A 27,485-nucleotide genomic window follows, 5' to 3' on the forward strand; every position below is an offset into this window, starting at 1 on the left:
AATCTCGCTTAGGACCATGGTTAACTCAGACGGAATCAAGTTATTATAAAAATTGATGATCGTATAGACCACTTGGCTACTTCTGCGAAAAATAATAAGCTGGTAGCTCTGGTCTAGCTTTAAGGGGATTATTTCACAACAGGGCCAGAGATTTGAGACATATGTTACAAGCCCTCCCTTGCTCCTACCTGCATTACATCTTATAGCTGCGGAGAAGTATGTTTTGTAACCCAGGAGATGAATAGGGTCGTTAAGCCAAGTTTCCTGGAGGCAAATTAGATTACTTAAATTTGCCATGTAGAGGAAACTATTTTCCGAGTGTTTGGAGGCTAAACCCGCCACATTCCAAAATAGTAACCTTAATTGAGAGTTGGAGCTTGTGGCATTTGATGCCCTACTCTGGATGCTATGTACTCCAGGGCAGCTTAGCTGTACTTCGTATTTCGATTTTAGAGTATTTTCCAGCACCTGTGGGTTATTTTCTGTGGGAAGAACAATACTGGTGAAATCCTCAGGAGAGGCAGAGAGCTTGTGTGTTAGGTCTGCAATGGTTGGGTGAACAGTTGAGTTATTTAAACCAACTGGTCTTGTAGCTGGTGTACAACATCCCTCATACGAACAGTTATTTGTAGGGCTTTCTGATGTATTTATTATTGTATCTCCAGTATTTGTTAGGCTAAGCATTTTATGCTCCCTTTGTAATGATGGTCAATCGACCATCTCTAAACAGCTATAGCTGTTAAAGGTTGATATTCCACCCCAAGGTTCCCTTTGTGGTTGAGCTCTCCTGCCATTACTTTTCCAATCAGCCCAATCCCTACTTTCATGCCCCCATCCTCCCTGGTTCCAACCCCTTTGTCCGTTGTCTGGCTGGTTCCAGGACCAATTTGAGGACCAATTTAAGCCTTCAAGATAGTGGGGTATCGGGGGGTAGAAGAAGGATAGACGCTTGGTATTTATGCCTCCATTCTTGTCCAATGTATCCCAGGAGCAAATATGGTCCACTACCTGAGGGTTTTCAAAATTAACTATAACACAATCACCTGGGATTGTTTTTTGTTGATGTCCTATCCATGGAGCCCTTCGTGCTGTAATGATTCTGGTAACAAAGTTTTGCGGGTTTGGTCTGTTGACATTCAACCAATGCCGAACTTTGTTTAGTAGGGACCAAGTTGGTTCCTCTGTGTCATAGCTCAGTTCAGGTACCCCTGTCAGAATAACTACAAACGGGGTTGCTTCAGGGGGGAGGTTTATAGGCTTAGTCCATCCTTTCTTTATCCGGTCTCCCTGAATGTTATGTCTCTGTAAATGTTCGTGGTGTAAGGTGTTTGTTGGGAGTGACTTCAAAGGAATGTGGGTTGGGGGTGGATTTTTCTGAGAATCTGAGACTTTCTTTGGGAGCTTTTGGGGGGACTTAATTATTGGAGTTGCAGGGCCCTTAGTCGAGTTTTTGGCCATTTCTCCTGTCTTAGTAGTAGGGGTGTTACTTGTATTAGGGACATTTTTGGAAGGTTGTCCTGGCATAATGTTCACAGTTTTATTTTTTGGTCCTCCAGTAGTTGTCAGCCCTAGATTTTTTACATTTGTTGGATTTTTTAGAGTGGTGGCTAATACTGCTATTTGCTTCTCTATGACTGCCAGGCTTCTTTGGATGGGCTGTAACTGATGTTTTATTAGTTCAGCTATTCGAGCCATCAGATGCTGATCTGACTCGCATGTTTTACAGCCTTCGTCCAAATCAGAGTCTAGATCTTCCTTGTGAGCGCTGTCATCTTTGCTATCATTCACACTGAGATCCACAACAGTAAGATGGGAATTAACTGCGCTGTTGTCTACTTTGGACTCATTAGAGACATAGTTTTTCTGCCTTTGCTCTTTTGTTTTGTTTCCCACTCTCTGATTCTTGGGACGTGGCATATGTTGTAACTTACTTGTTTTTGGAGCTTTAATGTCTTTCTGTTTATTTTTAGTTGCACTTTTCTGTTTTGAAATTGCTCCCTCCCTTAGTCCCCTTTGTTCGTTCTGGTCAGGGTCGTGGTCCTGTGAAGGGGGACTCGAAAAAATATCAGGCGTTTTTTCAAGCGCCTGGGTCAATTGCGAGTCCAACAATGACAAAGATGCGGACAAATCAACCAGGTTTGGGATGCCATGAATATCCGCGTGTATTTCCGGAGCCGCTACTTTCTCCGGTTGAGTTAGAGGTGTGTGCGCTAGTATCAGGGGTCCCAACGATGATCGTCTTGCTTGTGCCAAGTTGTATGATACTCGGCGATCTAATAGTATTATACCCTGATCAATAGTTTCATTGGCTTTGGTGATGAATTGATCAATTGGACCCACGGTTATAGCCATGTTTTGGAGTGTTTTACTTCTAGTACCTCTCGGCGACATTTATTGTGGGGCAAGGTGATCCAGCAATAATTGGAAGGCAGTAGATGGCCAACTTTGATCTCATATATTTTAAGTTATAATGATTGCTTGTCTAAGCAAGATGGATATAATATCTATATCAATAGCCCAGGCATCATAAGGGAGTTACCTTGTATGAGCTGTTAGAGGGAGAGCCCAGTCCAGTCTCTTCCGGTCTGTGACGGGATAGGACGGGCCCGCCCTTGGCCCGGGCTTTGCCCGGCGTCCCGCGAGACGGGGCTGGTGACTTTTTTAAGCGCCTCCTGGCACTTATAGGTGACACTGATCCCCGCAAGGGCTGCTGGGTAATGTAGTCCGCCCCTCGCCGGTCTCCTCTCGGCGGCCCCGCTCTAGATGGCAAAAGAGCGGCCGGGCAGCGGGAGACGGGCGGGCGGGTCCGTGGTAGGATCAGGCGGTCGGCAAAAGGTTTGCGGCGAACAGAATCCTCTGGCAGCAACAAGGGCTAGAAAGGTTCCCCCACTCGATGGGGCTGGTGACGTTTTTAAGCGCCTCCTGGCGCTTACAGGTGACATGGATCCCCGCAAGGGCTGCTGGGTAATGTAGTCCGCCCCTCGCCGGTCTCCTCTCGGCGGCCCCGCTCTAGATGGCAAAAGAGCGGCCGGGCAGCGGGAGACGGGCGGGTGGGTCCGTGGTAGGATCAGGAGGTCAGCAAAAGGTTCGTGGCGAACAGAATCCTCTGGCAGCAACAAGGGCTAGAAAGGTTCCCCTGCTAATCAGTAGTGAAGTGCTTGTGCTATCCCCCTTAAACATAATAAAATTGGCTTATACCTGAATGGCACATTTATGTACTTATAAGTCCTTAGTATATGGTACTATATGATCCTAGTGCCAATAAATTAAATGCTACTAGTGAGCAGCAGTACTCATTGTGCCACCCACTAAAGTATATTTTTAAAACCTGTCTCCAGCCGGCCACTGAAGCCTGTAGTTCAGTTTCTAACTGCCATTTCGACCTCGAAATAAACAAGTCACCCCTAAGGTAAGCCCTACAGACTCATAGGGCATGGTGCATGGTATTTAAAAAGCAGAACATGGATTTAAATTGTAAATGTCCTGGAAGTCGTTTTTCAATATTATAAGGCTATCTCTAACATAGAGTAACACTGGGTTACCTTATTACACTTATTAAGTGATAATGTCTGTTTGGTGCCAGATAGAGAAATGCTGTTTACACTCAAACAAATTGTAATTTTATAAAGGTAGAGTTAGATTTTAGGTTATTATTCCGAAAATGCCACTTCTAGAAAATGTGCATTTTTCTGCCCTAAGTAAAATGTGCCTTTCTGCCTGTGTCCAATGTCACATGACTGTGAATGGCCTTCCCTTGGTGGTGTTTATTACTTCCTTACATAGGGATACAATGGCCCAGGTGTAGAGGGAGATGGTCTTCCTGATAGGATTGCTGGGGAGGAGGTGTGGCCTACCCTAATAACACTTCAAAGTACTCTGTGTGCAGTGTACTCAAAGAAACTTGACACCAGGCCTGCCCTTGACTTCGTCACCCTAGACAGGAGCCAAAGTCAGGGGAAGGGGAAGAACTGATCGGAACCAGTTTTGGGGGTAGGTCAGTAAATTTCCCCACACAAAGGCATGGTATAAAAGTGGCACCTTCAGAACCTCTCATCAGAGCACTCCTGCACCAGTGGCAGATTCATAAGGACTGCCATGCTTTCTTAAGAAGGAAGATTGGACCTGCTGGCCTTAAAACCAAGCTTACCAGAAGTGACTGCAAGGGTCAGTTGGCTAACCTGTTTGAGCTACAAGGACACAACAACCTTCCAGAGGCCTTCCTGCAATTTCCCAAATGACCAGTGTTGGACCTGGGATCTCCAAGTCACATAGGGTAGCTTGGCACTAAGTGGGGAGGCCTAACTCAGAGGTGCATGTGTTAAGTTTGCGCCACACCCTTCAGTAACATAACGTCCATCCACTCCAAAATAAGGACACTACACCAGTTTAGAAAAATACGGGTTGTTTTATAAAACAATACTTCTTTGTTCTTTTACTCCATCAGTCTGCTTGGTCACAATACACATCAAGTATTTCCCATCAGGTTCTTTTCATTATTTAAGTTCCCAACAGTACCCTACATGCAGCAATTCAATAATTCCCCAGAAGATAAAAAGGAAACTCAGCAACAACTGCACTGGGTAATTTTTACAAAAGCAGCATCAATATCACTTCTTTAAGGAGAAAACCAATGGCACTTTACACTTTAAAATCTCCTTGTCTCTTTACCTAGAGAATCTTAAGTACTCAACCATCAGTTACACAGTGTTTACTCTTGGATATAAGGATTTGGCAGTTCCAGAGATTGAATTAGAAACAAGCAGGTTATTTGTCTACTGTGAGAACCGTTCTAATTTCCTTGACAACCCCCTTTTGTCTTTACCAGATACTAAATAGGACCACCAGGCTCAGGTCAACTTACATGACCTCTCTGTACCACGCTATTTGAATGTGGCAGGTTCAGAATGTCAGAGGGGGGGGTTTATGGGAAATTTCCGGGGTACTTCATCCACCTTGTCTCCTATTCCTTTTCCGCTCACTCACACGGAGACAGTCTAATGGATTTCCCCAGTTCCGATGACTGCTAGCCTCTGATGGTTCTTTGTTCCACCTTACGCTGAAATCCTGAATGGAAACAGTTTTCCCTCACCTCGCACTGCGTGTCAACAGCGAGGCCTTTCCCCCCCCCCCTCAGGCGCTGCAGCCGTGCGCTTCACTGAACAGTCTTACCGGGTGCTTGGCAGACTCGCCCCGGTCAGGGTACACAGCCTCTCTCTCTCCTCTCACCACGTTTCTGAGGCTCGGTGGTGTCTTCAGACGAGGCGCTGTTGGCTCCGTGCCGCTGAAAGGACTGACGCCACTCCGCGACTCTTACCGCGTTGCTGTCGGCACTGCGTCCCGCCCACACCTCAGGCGTCAGAGAAGGAGGGAGCGAACGCAGTCCGGCCTTCTTTGCTCCCCGCCCCTTCTTCCGGGTTAACGCTATCCTGCCTCACTGGCCTTCGCGTTGTCTCCACAAAGGCACGATCGCCCAGCTGACCCCAAGCGGTCCTTCCCGTGGAATCTCTCTAACGGCTTGAGGTAGGAGGGACAGTAGCCCCGTGACAGGGAAATTGGCCACGCTAACCTCAGTGGGGTAAGATAATTTTCTCAGACTGAGGGGCGCTTAGGCTTTGCTCGACCCCACACACCTTGAGGAAACAGTTCAAGCTGGGTCCCGAAAGGGGTAGGGAAACAGTACCAGTCTTGTTTAGTAAATGCGGGTTCTCCTGGTCGGATTCTCAGGCTGATCGTCCGCAGCTCTCCCTAAACAGCCCAGCCTGGTTTTCTCTCTGGAGCACAGTTCGATATTTAGAGCTAGGAATGACCCAGTGTTGATAGGGCTTAGTCAACAGGTAGGGGGACCCACTAACACGGTAGGGCAGCCGGCCCGTGGGACGATCTAACCCTTTACATTGCGCCTTCCTCCCTACACTACTGCTTTACTCCTCACCAGGTTCAACCCAAGCTCCTCCGGTCACTCTAAAATGGCCGCCCACCCTCTGGCCCTTATATAGGCAGGCCACAGGCTACTGGAACTGCCCAGAAGGTTCTAGATCATTCCTATATTATCCTATGGGCCTTTTGCCTGGAATTACAGTTATTGCAGTTAATGGTGACCATTTTGTGGGTCTTGTAAATCTAGTCAGGAAGGCACCTAGGCCCTTAAGAAAAACTATGAGGGCAAAGAGCACCTAACCCCTAGATCAACACCTAAAAAAAAAAACCCAGTGGACATAAAAATTAAAGGTCTTGAGGGCAAAGAGGGGACAAAAATAAATAAATAATTAGGAGGGACTACCCAAAGGCAGACAGGTCTAACACGCGTCCCCCCCCCAGCTGAAAGTGGGGAGAGCTACCCAACCCCTTGGGAGTCCTCATCACTAAGGCGGAAATACCTAGAGAGGCCATCTGCATTGGCGTGGTCCACTCCAGGCCGATGTTCCACCCGGAAGTCCATTCCCTGTAGGGAGATGGGACCATCTCAACAACTTGGGATTTTCCCCCTTCATTTGCATCAGCCAACGAAGAGGTCGGTGGTCAGTCTGAACCAGGAAGTGCGAGCCAAACAGGTATGGCCGCAACTTCTTCAGAGCCCATACCACCGCAAAAGCTTCCCGCTCAATTGCACTCCACTTCTGTTCCCGGGGAAGCAGTCTCCTGGACAGGAAGACTACAGGCTGATCCAGACCCTCTTCATTGAGTTGCGATAACACTGCCCCAATGTCATGCTCTGATGCGTCTGTCTGGACAATGAACTCCTTGGAGAAGTCTGGGGCCCTCAGGACCGGTGCTGCACACATTGCCTGCTTCAATTTCACAAAGGCTTGCTGACAAGCCTCTGTCCAGACTACCCGTCGAGGTTGTTTCTTGGATGTGAGCTCTGTGAGGGGCGCTACAATAGTGCCATACCCCTTCACAAAGCGACGGTAGTAACCTGTGAGGACCAGGAAAGCTCGGACCTCAGTCTGGGTCTTGGGGGGTTCCCAGGCCATGATTGCCTCAATCTTTGCCTGGAGGGGCTGCACTGTTCCCCTACCCACCAAGTGGCCTAGGTACACAACCGACCCCTGCCCAATCTGACATTTACTGGCCTTGATTGTCAAGCCAACCTGTTTCAGGGCCTGGAGAACAGCTTGCAAGTGACGCAAATGGTCCTCCCAACTGCTGCTGAAGACGGCAATGTCATCCAGGTAAGCAGCGGAGAAAGCCTCCATTCCAGAGAGGACCTGGTTCACCAGCCGCTGAAAAGTGGCAGGGGCGTTCTTGAGCCCAAAGGGCATCACACAGAACTGGTAGTGTCCCTCAGGCGTGGAGAAAGCTGACCTTTCCTTTGCTCCATCTGTAAGGGAGATCTGCCAGTACCCTGAAGTAAGGTCAAAGGTACTCAGGTATTGGGCAGCTCCCAGCCGGTCAATCAATTCATCCGCCCTAGGGATCGGATGAGCGTCAGTCTTGGTCACTGAGTTCAGTCCCCGGTAATCCACACAGAACCTCAGTTCTGGAGTGGTGCCTGGTGGGGCAGCTTTTGGTACCAAAACCACCGGACTGGACCAGGGGCTACTGGAAGGTTCAATGACTTCTAGCTCCAGCATCTTGGTAACCTCACAGTGGATGCTGGCCTTCACCTTGTCTGACAGCCGTAAGGTCTTTGACTTCACTGGTGGGCTGCCTCCTGTGTCCACATCATGGGTACACAGGTGGGTCCTTCCCGGGACAAGGGAGAACAACGAGGAGTACTGCTCCAGGACCTGGCGGCAGTCCTCTCGCTGCTCAGGAGTTAGGGATGGGGAGAGAATCACTCCCTCCACCGACCCATCCTTTTCTTGAGACGAAAAGAGATCAGGGAGAGGCTCGCTTTCTGCTTCCTCTGCACCATCAGTCACCATCATCAAGATGACCTCGGGCCTCTCATGGTGGGGTTTGAGGCGATTGGCATGCAGCACCCGTAGGGGCTGTCGAGGGGTCTTAAGATCCACCAGATAGGTGGCCTTACCCTTCTTCTCCAATACCTCAAAGGGGCCTGTCCAGCGATCCTGGAGAGCACTTAGCTCTCCAGGTTCCATCACCCACACTTTCTGGCCAGGCTCCAACTCCACCGGGTGAGTGTTGTGGTCATACCACTCTTTCATTACTGCTTGGCTGGCTTCCAAGTTGTCAGAAGCTTGCTTCCACAACTTTGCCATTTGGCTCCGGAAGGACAGCATGTAGCTCACCACATCCTGGGGAGGCTTTCTGGGAGACTTTTCCCATCCATCCTTTACCAGGCTGAGAGGTCCACGTACAGGATGCCCACACAGAAGCTCGAAGGGGCTGAAGCCCACTCCCTTCTGTGGCACTTCCCTGTAGGAGAATAGCAAACAGGGCGGGAGGACGTCCCATTTCCTCCGCAGGCTCTCAGGCAGACTTCTTATCATGCCTTTCAAGGTCTTGTTGAACCTTTCAACCAGGCCATTGGCCTGGGGGTGATAAGGAGTGGTAAACCGGTAGGTAACTCCACACTCCTTCCACATAGCCCGCATGTACGCTGACATGAAGTTGTTCCCCCTGTCGGACACAACCTTCTTGGGGAAACCCACTCGGGTAAAGATTCCCATCAGGGCCCTAGCCACTACAGGTGCAGTAACAGTCCTCAGAGGAATTGCCTCTGGGTACCGTGTGGCGTGATCCACCAGAACCAGGATAAACCTGTGACCAGCTGTAGTCGGTGGATCCAATGGCCCCACAATGTCGATGCCCACCCTTTCAAAGGGGGTGCTAACGACAGGAAGTGGTTCCAAGGGAGCTTTCAGCTTCACCCCTGTCTTCCCACTGGCTTGACAGGATATACACGTCCGACAGTATGTGTCGGATGCCACTTTCATCTGAGGCCAGTAAAAGTGGGGGACAAGCCGGGCAAAGGTCTTGTCCTGTCCTAAGTGTCCTGCCAAGGGAATTTCATGAGCCAATTCTAGAAGAAAGGATCGGTATCATTGAGGGACTACCAAGGCCCGTGATGAACCGGGCAAAGGTACCTTGGGTTCACTGTAGAGGAGTCCGTCCTCCCAGTAAATATGGTAGTGCCCTGAAACGTTCCCTGCTGCCTGGGCTTCGGCCTGTCGCCTCAGTCCCTCAAGGGTAGGGCACTCCTGGCCCTTACAAAACTCCTCCCTGGTAGGCCCTCCTTCCACGTGCCACTCAGCAGGAATAGGTAGGTCCTCCAGGGAGACTACTTCCTCCTCCACGGACTCCTGGCCCACCACCGCAGGTGGCCGATCTGTCTCATGGGGCGTGGAAGCCAAAGCAGGCTTCTCCTGTCTTTGGGTCTTTCCCTTTTCGGCAGCGGGCTGGGCCATTGTTCCAGGCTCCAGCCCAGGCAAACTCCCTCTCCGTGTAGTCGCAGACCTTGTGCTTGCACAGGCCCAGTCAGGTGTACCCAGCATCTCCGAATGAGTCTGGTATTCCACCTCCTTCCAAGCATTGTGCTCCATGTCATTTCCCAACAGACAATTGACTGGCACGGCAGGGCTTACGGCAACTCGAAGTGAACCTGCAACCCCTTCCCACTCAAAGGGAACCTCGGCCACAGGGTAGTGGCCCAATCTGCCATCAGCCATCGCGGCGGGGTGGAGTACATGTGGAATCACCTGCTCTGGAGACACCAGTTGACTCCTTACCATAGTCATACTGGCTCCTGTGTCTCTCAGAGCCTCCCCTTTTTGGCCATTGATGGTGACCCATTGCCCATACTTTACAGTATTTGAGGGCACCTGGATCTTAGGAACCATCTCCCGATCTCCCAGGGACACTAAGGTGACACCCGCCCACTCACCCTCCTTATCTAAGGGCAACTCCTCCCCGAGCACTACACCTGCTACTCCTGGGGCTTTTCCTCCAGTGGGAGGGGGTGGTCTCTTTGGGCACTTGACATCTCCCTTATAATGTCCAACACCACCACACTCAAAACAGTGGCCAACCCTTGGCTGCTGACTTTGGCCAGGATAAGGGTTTCTGGGCGGGTTAGCCTTAGGGGTGAAACCTGTTCCCTTTCCCTGGAAACTGTTTTGGGGGCCTTTTGAGAACTCCCTCTTTTTATCTCCCCCCTCCTTCTTCTGGGGGGCGCCCTGTCCGGCCCTTTGGGAATCCCCTCCAGTCCCCTTTGAGGACACCCAGGTACTTGCCCAGATGTCCGCCTCCTCTGCAAGCTTCCTGGGGTTGGTCAGCTTGCTGTCCACCAGGTGTTGACGCAGCTCGGGAAAACATTTCTCGAGTAGGTGCTCTTTGAGAATAAAGTCGTACAACCCCTCATAGTCCTTCACCTAGCTGCCTTATATCCAACCCTCTAGTGCCTTCCTTGCATAGTCCAGGAAATCCACCCAATTCTGTGTGCCTAACTTGTGACTTCCCCTGAACTTTTGCCTGTACTTCTCTGGGGTCTGTCCAAATTTCTGAAGTAGTGCCACTTTCATGGTGGGGTAGTGGGTCTGCTCATCCTGCTCTAGGGCCAATAGTGTATCCCGTCCAGTAGGAGGCATGTACTTGTATAAACCACCCCCCCAGTGTTTTCCTGGATCCCATGGGCTCTTAATGAGACCTCATAGGCAGCCAGCCACTTGGCGATGTCATCCCCTGGGCTGTAGCTGGCAACTATATCCTTAGGTAGGTAGGGTCTGGATTCCCTGGTCAGTTCTTTTGTTTCGCTGCCACCATTTGGAGAATTAGAGGGTCCTATCTGTAGGGCCTTGAGTTCTAGCTCCCTAAGTTTCAACTCGTGAGCCATCCTCTGTTCCTCTTTCTCCTTTTCCATCTTGGCTAACTCCCACTTTAGCTGTCTCTTTTCCCTCCTGTCCACTAGTTCAGCTTCGGTTAAGCTTCTCCCGGAGACACTGCTGCCTTCCCTTGAAAAGGTCCTAGGTCCTGGTAGTATGTTCCCCATCTCAGGTTGGAACAATCCATCTACTCCTATGACTGTGTCCCGGTCCGTCTCCTCCTCCTTTCCCTCTCCATGTGCTGCCACCCAAGCCCTCAAACTGGTCTGGAGTTCCCCTTTCTTGGCACCACGCTTAAAAAAAACTCCCATCTTCTGGCAAAAGTCTCTAAGCTGGGCTGCAGAATAGGTTTCCAGTTCCTCCAGAGCAAATTTTGCTTATGAAAGATATATGGACAACCACTCGGGAAGAATTGGTTTAAAAGGGGCAATTCGAAGCTACCTTCACCCACCACCAGGAGTAAATTTGGAAAACAAAAAGAAATAATTAGGGAGTCCGCAAGGAGAAAACTCCAGGTGTAGGCCTGTGGAGTACACTTTGTTACTTCAGAGTAGACGCAAACACAGTTGTCATCCCACCGCTAGACACCAATTATGTTGGACCTGGGATCTCCAAGTCACATAGGGTAGCTTGGCACTAAGTGGGGAGGCCTAACTCAGAGGTACATGTGTTAAGTTTGCGCCACACCCTTCAGTAACATAACGTCCATCCACTCCAAAATAAGGACACTACACCAGTTTAGAAAAATACGGGTCGTTTTATAAAAGAATACTTCTTTGTTCTTTTACTCCATCAGTCTGCTTGGTCACAATACACATCAAGTATTTCCCATCAGGTTCTTTTCATTATTTAAGTTCCCAACAGTACCCTACATGCAGCAATTCAATAATTTCCCAGAAGATAAAAAGGAAACTCAGCAACAACTGCACTGGGTAATTTTTACAAAAGCAGCATCAATATCACTTCTTTAAGGAGAAAACCAATGGCACTTTACACTTTAAAATCTCCTTGTCTCTTTACCTGGAGAATCTTAAGTACTCAACCATCAGTTACACAGTGTTTACTCTTGGATATAAGGATTTGGCAGTTCCAGAGATTGAATTAGAAACAAGCAGGTTATTTGTCTACTGTGAGAACCGTTCTAATTTCCTTGACAACCCCCTTTTGTCTTTTCCAGATACTTAATAGGACCACCAGGCTCAGGTCAACTTACATGACCTCTCTGTACCACGCTATTTGAATGTGGCAGGTTCAGAATGTCAGAGGGGGGGGGTTTATGGGAAATTTCCCGGGTACTTCATCCACCTTGTCTCCTATTCCTTTTCCGCTCACTCACACGGAGACAGTCTAATGGATTTCTCCAGTTCCGATGACTGCTAGCCTCTGATGGTTCTTTGTTCCACCTTACGCTGAAATCCTGAATGCAAAGTTTTCCCTCACCTTGCACTGCCTGTCAACAGCGAGGCCTTTCCCTCCCCCTCAGGCGCTGCAGCCGTGCGCTTCACTGAACAGTCTTACCGGGTGCTTGGCAGACTCGCCCCGGTCAGGATACACAGCCTCTCTCTCTCCTCTCACCACGTTTCTGAGGTTCGGTGGTGTCTTCAGATGAGGCGCTGTTGGCTCCGTGCCGCTGAAAGGACTGAAGGCACTCCGCGACTCTTACCGCGTTGCTGTCGGCACTGCGTCCCGCCCACACCTCAGGCGTGAGAGAAGGAGGGAGCGAACGCAGTCCGGCCTTCTTTGCTCCCCGCCCCTTCTTCCGGGTTAACGCTATCCTGCCTCACTGGCCTTCGCGTTGTCTCCACAAAGGCACGATCGCCCAGCTGACCCCAAGCGGTCCTTCCCGTTGAATCTCCCTAACGGCTTGAGGTAGGAGGGACAGTAGCCCCGTGACGGGGAAATCGGCCACGCTAACCTCAGTGGGGTAAGATAATTTTCTCAGACTGAGGGGCGCTTAGGCTTTGCTCGACCCCACACACCTTGAGGAAACAGTTCAAGGTGGGTCCCGAAAGGGGTAGGGAAACAGTACCAGTCTTGTTTAGTAAATGCTGGTTCTCCTGGTCGGATTCTCAGGCTGATCGTCCGCAGCTCTCCCTAAACAGCCCAGCCTGGTTTTCTCTCTGGAGCACAGTTCGATATTTAGAGCTAGGAATGACCCAGTGTTGATTGGGCTTAGTCAACAGGTAGGGGGACCCACTAACACGGTAGGGCAGCCGGCCCGTGGACGATCTAACCCTTTACATTGCGCCTTCCTCCCTACACTACTGCTTTACTCCTCACCAGGTTCAACCCAAGCTCCTCCGGTCACTCTAAAATGGCCGCCCACCCTCTGGCCCTTATATAGGCAGGCCACAGGCTACTGGAACTGGCCAGAAGGTTCTAGATCATTCCTATATTATCCTATGGGCCTTTTGCCTGGAATTACAGTTATGGCAGTTAATGGCGACCATTTTGTGGGTCTTGTAAATCTAGTCAGGAAGTCACCTAGGCCCTTAAGAAAAACTATGAGGGCAAAGAGCACCTAACCCCTAGATCAACACCTAAAAAAAAAAAAAACAGTGGACATAAAAATTAAAGGTCTTGAGGGCAAAGAGGGGACAAAAATAAATAAATAATTAGGAGGGACTACCCAAAGGCAGACAGGTCTAACAACCAGCACCAACTCGACCTGCCTGAACCTTGCTACTGGCATCTGCTAGAGTCAGTCCTGTTCCTTTAAGGTGCCCCTATGTCTAGACCCATGGTTGGCATCAAAGTGTATTTCTCCAGAACAAAAGGTGAAAATACAGAGGTTTTTGGCACCTCAAGACTGCAAAGTGACCTCTTTGTGCTGAGAAACGACCTCCTGTGAAAATCACCAACGTGAAACTCCAGTGAGACCTGCACTTCACGCCAGCAGCAACAGCCCGCATTGACCACCAATGCAAAGTTCCAGCAATGACTGGCTATTTGCGCTACATCAGCGACCATCCACAACATCGGACTTGCTGCTTGCACCTACAGCAATCACTTGCAGTCAATGTGAAGAGCAGCTCCTCTCCCAGACTTTAGAAGTTAACTTTTTAGCTGGACAAACCTAATCCCTGTATTGAACCCGCTCTCCATCATGGTTGATCCCATGATTTCCATGCCGCTGGAGTCAAGCTAGCATGTAACGGGATGAATATTTGACATTGTGCATCATTCTGTCCATCAATTTTGCCTTTGTCACCCTGAGTGGGATGGGTATGCCCAGACGTGGGCCACTAGAGTCAAGCTAGCCTGGCTGAGGAGGGGTGATGCCCAAAATTCGGTCCCAGGATGCTTGTTGTCAGTCCAGGGAGGACCTGGCCTGGCAGTTCGCCTGGACTATTCCTATGGGGAACAGGGTCAAGACTGATTTACATATGGCTGGGTCTGAACTGGAATGGCATGGAGAGCAAACATACGATGTATTTAGGCCCAAATTTCGGTACGGGGGTAAATGTTTGACATTGTGCAGCATTCTGTCCATCAATTGTTCTTTTTGCATTTGTCACACCGAGTGGGACGGGCATGCCCAGAAGTGGGTCTCCTGCTCTCCATGCCACTGGAATCAAGCTAGCCTGGTTAAGGAGGGGTGATGCCCAAAAACCGGTCCCAGGATGCTTGTTGTCAGTCCAAGGAGGACTTAGCCTACTAGTTCGAACAGGGTCAAAACTGAGTTGCATATGGCTGGGTTCACACTGGAATGGCATGGGGAGCAAAAAAACAATGGATTTCGGCCCAGATCTCTGTACTGGGGTGAATGTATGACATTGTTCTGCATTCTGTCCATCAATTGTTCTTTTTACACAAAATTCCGAATCATAGCGGGTCTCAATTCGGCCTACTGCATCAGTCTTCATGAGAGGAGTTGCAAATTGTGACTGGCTACTATTCGATACCATCATGTCATGTTTGGGTCCGCAGACCACCATGCCTGTGATTGCATTTAAATAAGTATAGTTTTGTTTGCTTTAAATCATCCTGTTTTCTTTAGAGAAAATGTGGCTGCATTTAGGAAGATTTAATGTAATTCTTCTTTTTAAGTTTTAGGGTTTGAAGTGGTCTCCTGGACCACTGCCTTCTTCCCAAGAAACTTTTTTTTTTTTTACAGTCACAAAGGGGTAGGAATCCTAAGGGGACTCCTTCCCTTTTGCGAATGTGTTACTACCCCAACTTGGGAGTCTGCAACTTATCGGTGTTTTGCAACTGGAGTTTGGTTGCAAAACATTGATACGGACGATAATAAACTGCAGTTTGCAGGAGAGACCTTAAACAGGCCACTTCTGAATAGCAATTCTTTATGCTTTTCCAAACCCACTTTGCAATTTGGTACAGAACCGCAAAATGGCTTTAATACATAAAAAAAATAGTTTGCGGTTGCAAACCATGTGATTTTGCGATTCACAGAATTTGTTGACCCAATGGGTAATTGGTATCTTTTTCCATTTGTTAAGTCAATACTTATGCATGTTATAATGTTACAATCATGCCTAAGATACTTGTTCAATGTTCAGAAGCAGATAAAAGTTGTTATGTGTATCTTATCAATGCAAATGAAACATTTTGGATCTTCGACGTGGATAGGAAGAAGGGTTCTGCCATATGAATGGAGTCCATTGTCATCCACAAGGCAATGCACCTATTTGTTGGTGTTTTAGATTTCAAGAGGTGGAGTAAATTCATGGAAAATACATAGACTGAGAATGAAGTGTGCGTCCCCCTTCATAGCCTCAGAATAACTATTGCATGCTGAACAAGCTTTAAACATAACAGGCATTGTCATAGCTGCTCTAAGGGGAGCTGTAAGGAAATAAATCAATGTCTTTGGATCGAGGAAGGCTCGTTAGTGCGCGAATTAGAGCAGACAATCGACTTTCAGTGCATGTGCATCAAGTGTCAGTGAGTCTTTGTTCATACCAGAATGCAACTGAGGGAAAAACTGACAACCGCGGGAGAGTATTGATGTCTTTAAATAAAGGTGTCGCGGACCATTGACTTCTGTATTTAGAGTGTTGAAGCACAGTAACTTCTTTTAAAAGGAGTTTTTAGGTAGATTGTCCAGTTGACAGTGCAGAGATGTGAAATGTAAGTAACCTTCACCTCAGGCTGTTGAATTCTCCTTGAAATCTAGGATTGGTCTCAGATACAGTCTCTTAATCGTCACACTGTCAGTGTTTGTGTTGTTCAAACAAGAAACACCCCATGTTTAAAAATCTAATTAGCAAGCCACACCATGCAGACTTGATCAAAACTCAGTCTCCACTTATATTAGAGCCGGCTTAGGTTTTGGAAGCTAGGGCTCTCACTCTGACTCATTGTGGACAAAATGTGATGGTGGTGCCTGTAAAATCAGCTTTATGGCCTACCCTTACATTTTATGAATGAGGGAATGTGTGTTGGGGGATACGAGGCTCTTTCTAGAGTGTTTTAGGTGGTATTGAAGAGCGTAGGTTATCTCAATCCTTTTTTCTTTTTTTTACTTTGTCTCTCACTCTTATATGATGGGAGGGCAAGTGTTTGGAGAATCTCCTTTATATTACAGTTAAACTTTGTTAATAAACTGTCCTGCACAAAATTGTGCCTGTGTGAATGATGAGGATATGCAGGCGGTGGAGTATCCCCAGTCCATGGTCTGAGAAGAGTAGGACAAAAAATAATGTGCTAACCAATGTAACATTTAATATATAGTTGAAGCACCATGCTTTATAAAAGGAAAGGGATGCTTAGCATGAATTTGTTTAACCCAATTTGATAATCAGTCAGGATTTATAAAGCGCAGCTAATCACCCAATAGCATATCCAGGCACTTGCAAGTCCCGGAGGCTTATTCGAGCAGCCAGGTCTTGAGGGCCATTTGGAATTCCATCAGTGAGGTGATGGTCCAGAGGTGCGTGGGAGACTGTTCCAGGTCCTCCCTGCGGTGTGGGAGAAGGAGCGTCGTCTACTTCTTCTTCAGTAGATACAGGGAATATGGGCAAGTGAAATCGAGAAGAACATAATCTTCTCGACGATTGGTGGAAGTTCAGGTGGTGGTTAATGTATGCTGGTCCTTGGTGGTGTGCGTGGGACAGCAGCTTGATTTGATATCTCTTCGGGACGAGGAGCCAGTGGAGCTGCTTGAGGTGGGGTGTGATGTGGGTTCGTCCGGCAGGGCAGAGAATGAGTCTTGTTGTGGCTTTTTGTATGGTCTGAAGTCTCTGTAGGAGGAGTATGACGACTCCTACGTATAGGGCATTGCTGTAGTCCAGTCGGCTAGTGATGAGGGCCTGTGTCACGCCGCGTCTCGTGTGTAGGGGCAGCCACTTGAAGTTCCGATGTAGCATGCACATAATGAGGAAGCAGACAGAGGAGACCGCATTGATCTTTGATTTCATGGTGAGCTTGTTGTCAATGATGATTCTGAAGTTTCTGGCATGGTCGGAAGGAATCTGCGCCTGTCCTAGGTCTGACCAGGAGGGTTTCCATGTGTTGCTGCTGTTTACTCAGATCAGTACTTCTATCTTGTCTGTGTTCAGATGCAGGCAATTGTTCTCCATCCAGTCGGCAATGCTTGGAATGCATCTGTGGAAGTTGGTCCTGGTGGTGGTGGGGCCATCTGTGAGTGAGTAGATGAGATTGGTGTCCTCTGCATAGGAAATTATGTTGGGACCATAGGATCTGACAATGTTGGCCAGTGAGTTGGCAAACTGAAATACATTTGGCTCTACTGTTTATTATTACAGACGTAGCATTATGTGACACAAAGAACTTTTTTTTTGCAGGAGCTAATGCATCGCACCTCGCTAGAGACTGAGAAACTTGACCTCATGACTGAGGTTTCCGACCTCAAGATCAAGTTAGTTGGCTTAGAAAATGACCAGAATGACTTTCAGGACAAGCAGAACAGAGCAGAGGTAAGTTGTGTATTACTTTTGTGTTTGTGCATTTCCTCAATTGGTCAGTGGAGCTCTTGAGAAAAGGCTTAAAGTAAAGTGGGAGACTTCCTGTCCATATTGTTTGATCTTTTTCAAATGCCTAAGTTCTTCTCAGGCTTTAAAAGATTTTGCAGGTTATTCTCATTGGAATTCTTTTTTCCACAATGATTTTACAGTAATGCAGGGGATCTGTGTCTATTGTAAACTTGTAAACAGTGGGGGGAAAAAAGGTATCCCCAAGTTGTAACAATTTTCATGTTAAAGCCATTTTTTCTGATGCACTTGGGTGAATTGGCAACAGTACTGCTTCCTCAATTACATTGGGCTGAGGCTAATGAAAATGAGGGATATGATGAAACGTAGATCACTCTGAGAAGTCTAGAACATCCTTAGGTGGAAGTAGGCTTAGTCAAATGCCCAGAGGGATCCCATAGTCCCCATAGTCTCAAAACAAAACTACAATAACTACAATTCAGCATATCTAACCAACCCACTTAGAATAGTGGCTCTTGCAGCTGTAATCCTAAGCATTCCTGTCTAAATCATAAACAGGTGAGGACGGATATGTGGCAATCCCTATCTGCACTGCTGTTCCCCAGCGGTATACAGCGCCAGGACGCCACGTAACGAGGTAACAGTGCGCTTTACAAGTATACATACATTACACATTACATTACATTACAAAGGGACATCGGCATCCTTCCAACCCATGTGTATCCTTTTTACTAATGTTGAGTGTGTGGATGGGCCATGACTCACCCCAAACCTTTTCTCAGGAGTAAGCAGCCAGATCTAACCAGTGCTTTGAATGCACCAGTAGTAACAGGTTCGGAGTACCATGACCTTTTCACTGTTTTCTTTGAGTGCCGCTGGCACTTCTCCATTGACATGGAGAGTCCTGCTTCTTTTGACTGGCAGACATTGGTGCTGGTGATACTGAGGATGAGGTTGTCAGAGTGGAGACTATCTCTGAGACTTCTTTATAGCCCACTGCTGAATTAATTCAGCACAAGTTCATTTGTATTGCGTCACATCAGCCCAGGTATTTGGACGCATCACACTGTGGTTGACTGCACAGGGTCCAAACAGGCCTTGCACTTTCAAACTGTTTGCGCGATGCAGGGTTGACCTTGCCACCTTGCAATTGCTTGATTGACATCCAGGCAGCACGCATTGAGCAGAACTAGAGAAAGCCTTGGGTACCATTAGGATTTAAACCAGCTATGGCAAAGCAAGTTCGAGGCATGTGGGCTGCTAAATTCATATCTTAGCATTAGATCGCCGCCTAGTGTTGGGCTCGGATGATTGCACATTGTTGTCCTGGAAGAGTCTTCGAAGTATCCTGAGATAGGTGGCTCCTCCCCTGGACTACAGTGCGCATGGGCATCGGCTCCAACCCCAGATTGTTTTTTTCCGCCATTGGGTTCGGATGTGGTCTCGACGTCTTACTGTCGGAACCAAGTAAAACTACCTTTTAGCGGCCAAAAGGCCTCGCTTTTCTTGCGTCGGTATTGTCTGCGCACGGTCTCGAGTCTTCCGTCTCTTGAAGCCGGAATAAGCGGAGTTTTCTTCGCTCTCTGAACTTTGAGGCCTTCTCATCGCGACACGACTGCAAGCCTTTACGGACATGGAGCGGAGCCCGTTTAAGTACTGCCCGCTCTGTGGGTCCAAGTACCCACACATCGATCTACACCCCGTGTGTAACAAGTGCCTTTCGCCGGACCACGACGACGGCAAGTGCAAGGCCTGTGCACAGTTCCGCTCCAAGAAAACTCTCAAGCTTCGGCGCGCGGTGCGCTTGGAAGCTAGGCAAGCGGCCCCGGATCCGGAGAACATCTTCGGCGACCAGGAAGAAGAGGTCCAGGGTCACCATCTACAAATCTCCCCATCACAGACGGAGGTCGAGACGGATCCGGGAGACGACGACGGAGTCGCGGGTCAAGTCCTCGAATACGTCGAAGAGGTAGGAGACGACGATGAGATTTATGGGGCCGCGGCAGACAGCTCGGGGGACGAGCTCTGCCCTGAAGGTTACGAAGATGCCGACCGGGACACGGGATCGCCTGTCGGCCTTACCCAGGACCCGTTGCCGCAAGCCACAGCCCCGCCTTCAGGCCCGGCTACGGACTCACTTGCTGGGCACGCTGTTTCGAAACCGAAACTGAAACCATCGGGGTCGTCAACACCCAAAATGGCCGACCCGAAATCGAAACTGAAACCTAAGGACTCGAGTGTCCCTAAGATGGCTGCCGTGCCAGTGAAGAAATCGGTGCCCGTCACCCCATCGGCTCCGTCGACCTCCGGTCCGCAGAAGCCGAGGAAGTCTGTCGATTCCGATGCTCCAAAATCGAAACCGACGCCCGAGGAAGGGGCCTCCAAGAAAGATGGTCGGCACGGATCAGCGGCTACGGCGCCGTCCAAGCCCGCCAAGGTCGGCTCCAAAGAGGCTACGCACAAGAAGTCTGCGCCCCGGCCTCAAGAATCGGAGGTGCCGAAGACGGTTTCCGCGCCCAAAACGCACATGGCCCACGAAGAAGTCGGATCCGAGGGACCGCTCAAAGCATCCTTGTCGGCGACGAAACCCACTGGCAGTGTACCGTCCCCCATTGCGGAGTCACTGCAGAGAATCAGGGAGAAAGCCTTTGCTCCATCGGCTCCGATGCCATCACCGCAGCCGCGAAAGGACACTCCGGCAAAGCCTTCTGGAAAACTCCTCTTTCTCTTGCCACCTAAGGAGGCGCCGAAAGCGTTTTCGACGAAATCGGCTCCGAAACAGGGTTCCTCGCTGGCTGACCCTCTTCCACGTCGTGTACTCGAATCGGAAGACGATTCAGAGCAGTTCATCGATGCTGCCACCGGCAAGCTGACACTCTATAAAAGGAAGATCACTTCTGAGCCGGTGGACTCCTACATCATCCCACTGAAGAAAAGGAGGGTGCCCCTTGACGCCTCAGGCCTCACGGAACCGATCCAGCCTCCTCCAAGACGGAGCCCCACTCCCTCCCCAGAACACTCTGTGGGTGAGGGGTATGATGAGGATGAGCAGTACAATTTCCCTATCGATGAACCTGATGTACAACCGGATTCATACGATGACACTGGTGACCAGAACACCCAAGGTGTGGGCCAAGACCCGCAGACCTTTAATGCACGTGCATCCCCGACTGAGGACTCAGCAGGATTTCATGCACTAATTGAAAGGGCGGCGGCCAATCATGATGTGGACATGCATGCCGACCCGGTTGAGGAAGACTTCCTTTTCGACACCTTTGCAATATCTGAAAGGACAGTAAAAACACTTCCTATGCTGAAAGGTGTCCTCAAACATGCTGGGGACATTTTTAAGGAGCCTACGAGGGCGAGAGTGGTCAACCCTCGCATTGAAAAGAAGTACAGGCCTGCACCTGCGGACCCCGCCTACATCCGGGGACAATTGCCACTGGACTCTCTTGTGGTTGCCAATGCCAGGAAACGTGCCAACTCCCAGACAACGGGTGAAGCTCCTCCCCCGGATAAGGAGTCCAAAGTGCTAGAGGCAGGAGGCAAGAGAGTAGCTGCACAGGCAGCAAACTTTTGGCGCATCGCCAATACACAGGCGCTCCTGGCGCGTTACGATAGGGCGCACTACGACACCCTAGAACAGGTTATACAACACCTGCCCCCACAGTTCCAAGAAGGCACCAAAATGCTTATTGAGGAAGGAAAGCTAATATCAAACGCAGCCATCAAGTGTGCACTTGACGCTGCGGACACAGCTGCTAGGGCTATCAACACTAGCGTTATGCTGAGAAGACAAGCGTGGCTCCGCATCTCAGGGTTTAAGCAGGATATTCAGACAACAATTCTTAATCAGCCAGTCAATCCTGATAGTCTGTTTGGTCCGGATGTTGACACCACCCTAGAGAAAATAAAGAAAGACACAGAAACTGCTAAGTCTATGGGGGCCCTACAGTCCCAACAGTTTCGTGGCAGCAATTTTCGTCGCTCAGGTGCACGTGGCGTCACCAGAGGACAAATGGGTCAACAATCCCAGTTCTCCAAAGGTGGGGCGCAATCCTCGTTCACTAAACAGAACAAGGGAGGTTACAGGAATAACAGCAACAGAGGTCGCGGCAGAGGAAACAACAGCTCCCGCACCTCTACTCCAAGCAAACAGTGACTCTCTGTCACTGCCCCCCGACCACCTAACACCTGTCGGGGGGAGACTGCAGCAGTTCCTGCCCGTCTGGAGAAACATCACCACAGACAGGTGGGTGCGACAACTAGTCCAGTATGGTTATTGCCTAGAGTTGAAATCCACTCCACCCAACATCCCACCAAGGCAAAGGCCTATGTCCGCAGAGCACTTGCACTTATTGCAGCAGGAAGTGGTGGCGATGCTGCAAAAAGGCGCAATCGAGCTCGTGCCGGTGGGGGAGGAAGGCACAGGGGTATATTCCCTGTACTTCCTTATTCCAAAGAAGGACGGTTCTCTCAGGCCCATTCTCGATCTACGTCCCCTCAACCTGTACATACTATCGGAACATTTCCACATGCTTACACTGCAGCAGATTCTTCCCTTGCTAAACCAGGGAGACTTCTTAGCAACCTTAGATCTCAAGGATGCTTATTTCCACATTCCACTACACCCGTCACACAGGAAATACCTCAGGTTCACTATTCAAGGCAGGCACTACCAGTTCAAAGTCCTACCCTTCGGAGTCACAACAGCCCCGAGGGTGTTCACCAAGTGTCTAGCGACAGTGGCGGCGCACCTCAGGAGGCAGAATATCCATGTCTACCCCTACCTAGACGACTGGCTCGTACAAGCCAAGTCAGAGCAACAGTGCGCCGCAGACATGTCGACTACAATTCGCCTGCTTCACGATCTGGGTTTCTCCCTGAACTACCCAAAATCGCATCTTCAGCCGGCACATGTCCGGCAGTTCCTGGGTGCTACGATCAACACCCTGACAGCCATGGCTCAGCCAAACCAAGTCAGAATCGACAGCATTCAGTCGCTGATCCAACGATTCAGACCACGACACTCCCTGCCAGCGAGAGTGTTCATGCAGTTGATAGGCATGATGGCCTCCTGCATCTTCATAGTCCCTCACGCACGGTTGCATATGCGCCCGCTCCAGGAGTGCTTAGCGAATCAGTGGACACAGGCTCGTGGGCAATTGACAGACCTAGTGTTGGTTACCAGTCGGGCATACGACTCTCTGCATTGGTGGACTCCACACAACCTTTGCAAGGGCCGACTGTTCCAAGAGCCTGTGCCGCAGATTGTCCTGACAACGGACGCATCTCTCCAGGGATGGGGAGCTCATGTGCTCACTTACACAGTGCAGGGACTATGGACGACGCAGCAACAGAAGATGCACATCAACTATCTGGAACTGATGGCAATCTTCATGGCGCTCAAGTCCTTCATTGTACATCTGAGCAACAAGGTCGTGCTAGTCCGGACGGACAACATGACCGCGATGTACTACATTCAAAAGCAGGGAGGCACCCACTCGCCACAGCTGTCTCATCTGGCTCAGAGCATGTGGAAGTGGGCCATTCAGAGGAACATTTTCCTCATGGCAGAACACCTCCCAGGAAAGGACAATCAGATGGCGGATCTGCTCAGCAGATACAGCCATCAGATGCACGAGTGGGAGATACACCCTTCTGTTCTCCACCCGTACTTCCAGCAGTGGGGTCATCCGGAGATAGACCTGTTTGCCACAAAGGAGAACGCAAAATGCCGACTCTTTGCCGCCAGGTTCCCTCACCCACAGTCGCAGGGGAATGCGATATGGATGAACTGGTCAGGCAAATTTGCGTACGCTTTTCCGCCAGCCCCTCTAATACCGCTGGTCGCAAGAAAGCTAAGGCAGCACTCCATGACTCTCATCCTGGTTGCTCCAACGTGGGCACGCCAGGCTTGGTACACCACGTTCCTCGAACTCTCAGTGGTGCCGCATCAAAGACTGCGCCTCACGCCCAGTCTTTTGACGCAGAACCATGGAGACATTCAGCATCCAGATCCACAACAGCTCAACCTGGCGATCTGGCTCCTGAAGTCCTAGAGTTTGGATACCTTAACCTACCTCCAGAATGCATGAGTATCATCAAGGAGGCGAGGAAACCAACTACTAGAGCATGCTATGCTGCTAAGTGGAAGCGTTTTGTCATCTACTGTACGTCCAATGACATCAACCCACTAGATGCATCTATCCCCAACATCATCTGCTATCTGTTACATCTCTACAAGTGCAATCTGGCGTACACTTCCATTAGGTTACATCTATCAGCCATAGCGGCTTATCTTCAGAACAGGCAGCACCTCTCTGTCTTCAGAGTGCCCGCCATTAAAGCCTTCCTTGAAGGTCTGAAGAGAGTCATTCCCCCAAGGACACCACCAGCTCCGGTGTGGAACCTCAACGTCGTTCTCACCAGACTGATGGGACCACCATTTGAGCCACTGCACTCGTGTGAGCTCCAATTCCTTACGTGGAAAGTGGCCTTTCTTATAGCTATTACGTCTCTGAGGCGTGTCAGTGAGCTGCAAGCGCTCACAATACAAGAGCCATTCATTCAAATTCACCCAAATAGGGTAGTGCTACGCACTAACCCTAAATTCCTTCCTAAGGTGGTGTCACAGTTTCATCTAAATCAGACCATTGACTTACCAGCATTCTTTCAAAACCCGCAAACGGTGGCGGAAAGGATGCTCCATACCTTAGATGTACGAAGGGCGTTGATGTACTACATAGACAGGACACAACACTTTCGAAAGACAAAGCAACTCTTTGTTGCCTTCGCACCACAACACAAAGGCAACCCAATCTCCAAGGCAGGGATAGCCAGGTGGATTGTTAAGTGCATCCAGATATGTTATCAGAAAGCGAAGCGCACTTTAACAATACCCCCCAGGGCGCACTCCACACGCAAACTGGGGGCATCCATGGCTTTCCTGGGGAACATTCCTTTGGAGGACATTTGCAGAGCAGCCACGTGGGTCACACCACACACCTTCACAAAACACTACTGTGTTGATGTGCATTCCAAACAGCAAGCTGCTGTAGGACAGGCTGTTCTCAAAACACTTTTTCAGGTTTCTGCAGCTGGCACGGGCAACCGCCGCTGATGGAGGGACTGCTATGTATTCTATGCTAAGATATGAATTTAGCAGCCCACATGCCTCGAACTGAATATGCTACTTACCAGTATGCATCTGTTCTTGGCATGTAGGGCTGCTAACATTCATATCGCCCGCCCTCCTCCCCGGTGCCTGTCGCAGCTGCAGATATACTATTGTATTTATTCATTAGCATGGACATCCTTTACACTTTCACTCCATCTTCTGCCACAATGGCGAAAAACAATCTGGGGATGGAGCCGATGCCCATGCGCACTGTAGTCCAGGGGAGGAGCCACCTATCTCAGGATACTTCGAAGACTCTTCCAGGACAACAATGTGCAATCATCCGAGCCCAACACTAGGCGGCGATCTAATGCTAAGATATGAATGTTAGCAGCCCTACATGCCAAGAACAGATGCATACTGGTAAGTAGCATATTCATTTGGTCTTACTTTGCCTGTACTGTACAAGTGACACATTTGGCCTTGCCAATGCCAAACGGGTTATGTTAAAAGTATATTATATAGTTTTCAATTCTTTAAAGATGACTCTCTTGTATTATGTGACATGACAGCACAATGCACTTCGCGTAAAACAATGCAGCAGTCAGCTTGAAATCTTAAAAAACAATATTTCTATAAATGGGAGGTTGCTGCTATTGGCTTTGCTAATGGTAGTGGATTTTTAAAGCTTGTGGCATTAGCAAAGCCAACAGCAGCGAACACCAATGAGGAGAAAGGGGTAGCAGGTGAGAGAAGTATTCAGAAGACAACACAGTGAACAGGGTTCTAAAGCAAGTGGAAGAAAATGAGAGGAAAAAGAAAAGAAGACCGCAGCATGTATAGCATGACGAAACGGGCTGGTTTATAACATTGCATCACATACCATAAGGGATATTTGGGGAAGGTTATCTGATCAAGATTCTCAAGAAGGGTGACCTGAGTAACTGCACACACTATAGTAGGATAACTCTTCTATCAACCCCAGGCAAAATGTTTAACAAAGTCATCCTGAACAGAATGAACACGTTGATGCTCAGTTACGATTCCAGCTAGCTGGCTCCTGCAAAGATAGATCCTGCACAGACCAGATTACAACATTGCGCATCATCATTGAGCAGTTGATGGATTGGAACTCCCTTCCCACTGTCAACTTAAACAATGAGAAGGCATTTAACAGCTTGGACACAGAGACCCTTTGGAATCTCCTCCACCATTACGGTGTGTCAGATAAAATTGCAAGAATCATTATGAACTCTTACGAGGGAATGTCCTGCAAGATGCGCAAGGAGGATAACTTATAGAAGCCTTTAAAGTGACGACCAAAGTCCATCAGGGTTGTTTTCTCTCACCTTTTCTTCTCCTGCTGGCCATAGACTGGATCATGAAGACATCCACAGCAAGGAAAAGAAATGGGATCCAGTGGACACCTTGGATGCTGCTCAACAACCTGGACTTTGCAGATGACCTGGCCCCACTCTGCCATACCCATCTGTAGATGCAAAAAAGACTGACAAAGTGACAGCCACGTCATCACAGCTTGCCCCCAACATCCACACGGAGGAAATACAAATCTTGAAGGCTAGCAGAGCCAGCACAGCTGCAGTCCTGCTTGAATCCGTGCACCTACCTGAGCAGTGTCCTACACAAGCAGGGTGGCATATACACTGATGTGAAGGCAAGAATCAGCAAAGTATGGGGTGCCTTCATCCAGCTAAAGAAGATCTGAAGCTCCAAGGACCTAACGCTGCAAACCAAGATCATAGTTTAAACATCAATGTAATTGGGAGGACAACGGTGACCACAACCAACAAAGTCCAGACCTTCATCAACACCTTTCTGAGGAGAATCCTCCAAATCAGCTGGCCAAACACCATCAGCAACAGGGACCTATGGCAGCAGACTTTACAACTCCCTGTTCGTGAAGAAATCATGAAAAAGACGCTGGGGCTGGATAGGTCACCCTCTCCGTAAGTCCGCTTGAAACACCACAAATCAAGCCCTCACCTCAAACCCTCAAAGGAAGAGGAAGGCCAAGAAACACCTGGCGTTGAGGCATTGAGTTGACTGCTAGGAGATGGGTTACACCTGGAGTTAGATTAAAAGAAAAGCCCAGGACAGATATGGCTAGAGAGTCCTGCTTGGTGGCCTACGCCCTAGGAGGGATAGTTGGCATAAGTATCACATACCATGGTGGACATCTTGAAAATCATACATAATAATGTTTTCTAAACTTTTAACATGGCCCATTGTCTCTACAGTCTTTGCCAATTCTGACAGATTTGAAAAGCCTCTGGCACTGGCAAAGCCAATGCAGTTACAACAATAGTGTGAGAGCGGGCAGCCGGTGAGAAATATATTCATATGTTGATGGAGCAAGTGGGGATCTGGTGCAATAGGAAGAACGGCAATGTAGAGAACAGGTGCAACAGGAGGAAAGAAAATAAAGAATTTGTGGGGATCTAGAGCAATATGAAAGAAGAAAAAAAAGAAAAGGGTTCAGCCATGCACTTCTATGAAGTGCTAAAAGACAAATGATATCCAAAGCTGCAAAGAAAAGATATTCCTGTGACATTAGCTTCGGAAGAATTTAGTGCGTCCACCCAAAAAGCAGAGTGTGAGAACTATTGTGGAACAAACACAGCATATTGATCATATCAGCAAATCCTAAGCAGAAAATTGTAGTGGGCAAGAAAATCATTCAATAAAAGAGCTTAAAGTACA

The 27,485-nt window shown here is 48.9% G+C and overlaps 1 protein-coding gene across 15 annotated transcripts in view; it reads left to right on the top strand.

Annotated features, from left to right (window-relative positions):
- PPFIBP2 (PPFIB scaffold protein 2) overlaps positions 1 to 27,485 on the top strand; it is a 1,415,596-nt gene that overhangs the window by 880,861 nt on the left and 507,250 nt on the right. For all 15 annotated transcript variants that reach the window (XM_078680889.1, XM_078680890.1, XM_078680881.1 and 12 more), the window contains one exon: positions 17,495 to 17,626. In XM_078680889.1, the coding sequence (XP_078537015.1) occupies positions 17,495 to 17,626 (132 nt within the window). The remainder of the gene's footprint in view (positions 1 to 17,494; positions 17,627 to 27,485) is intronic.

Source organism: Lissotriton helveticus, chromosome 3_1 (genome assembly GCF_964261635.1).
Source record: "Lissotriton helveticus chromosome 3_1, aLisHel1.1, whole genome shotgun sequence".
Lineage (NCBI taxonomy): Eukaryota > Metazoa > Chordata > Amphibia > Caudata > Salamandridae > Lissotriton > Lissotriton helveticus.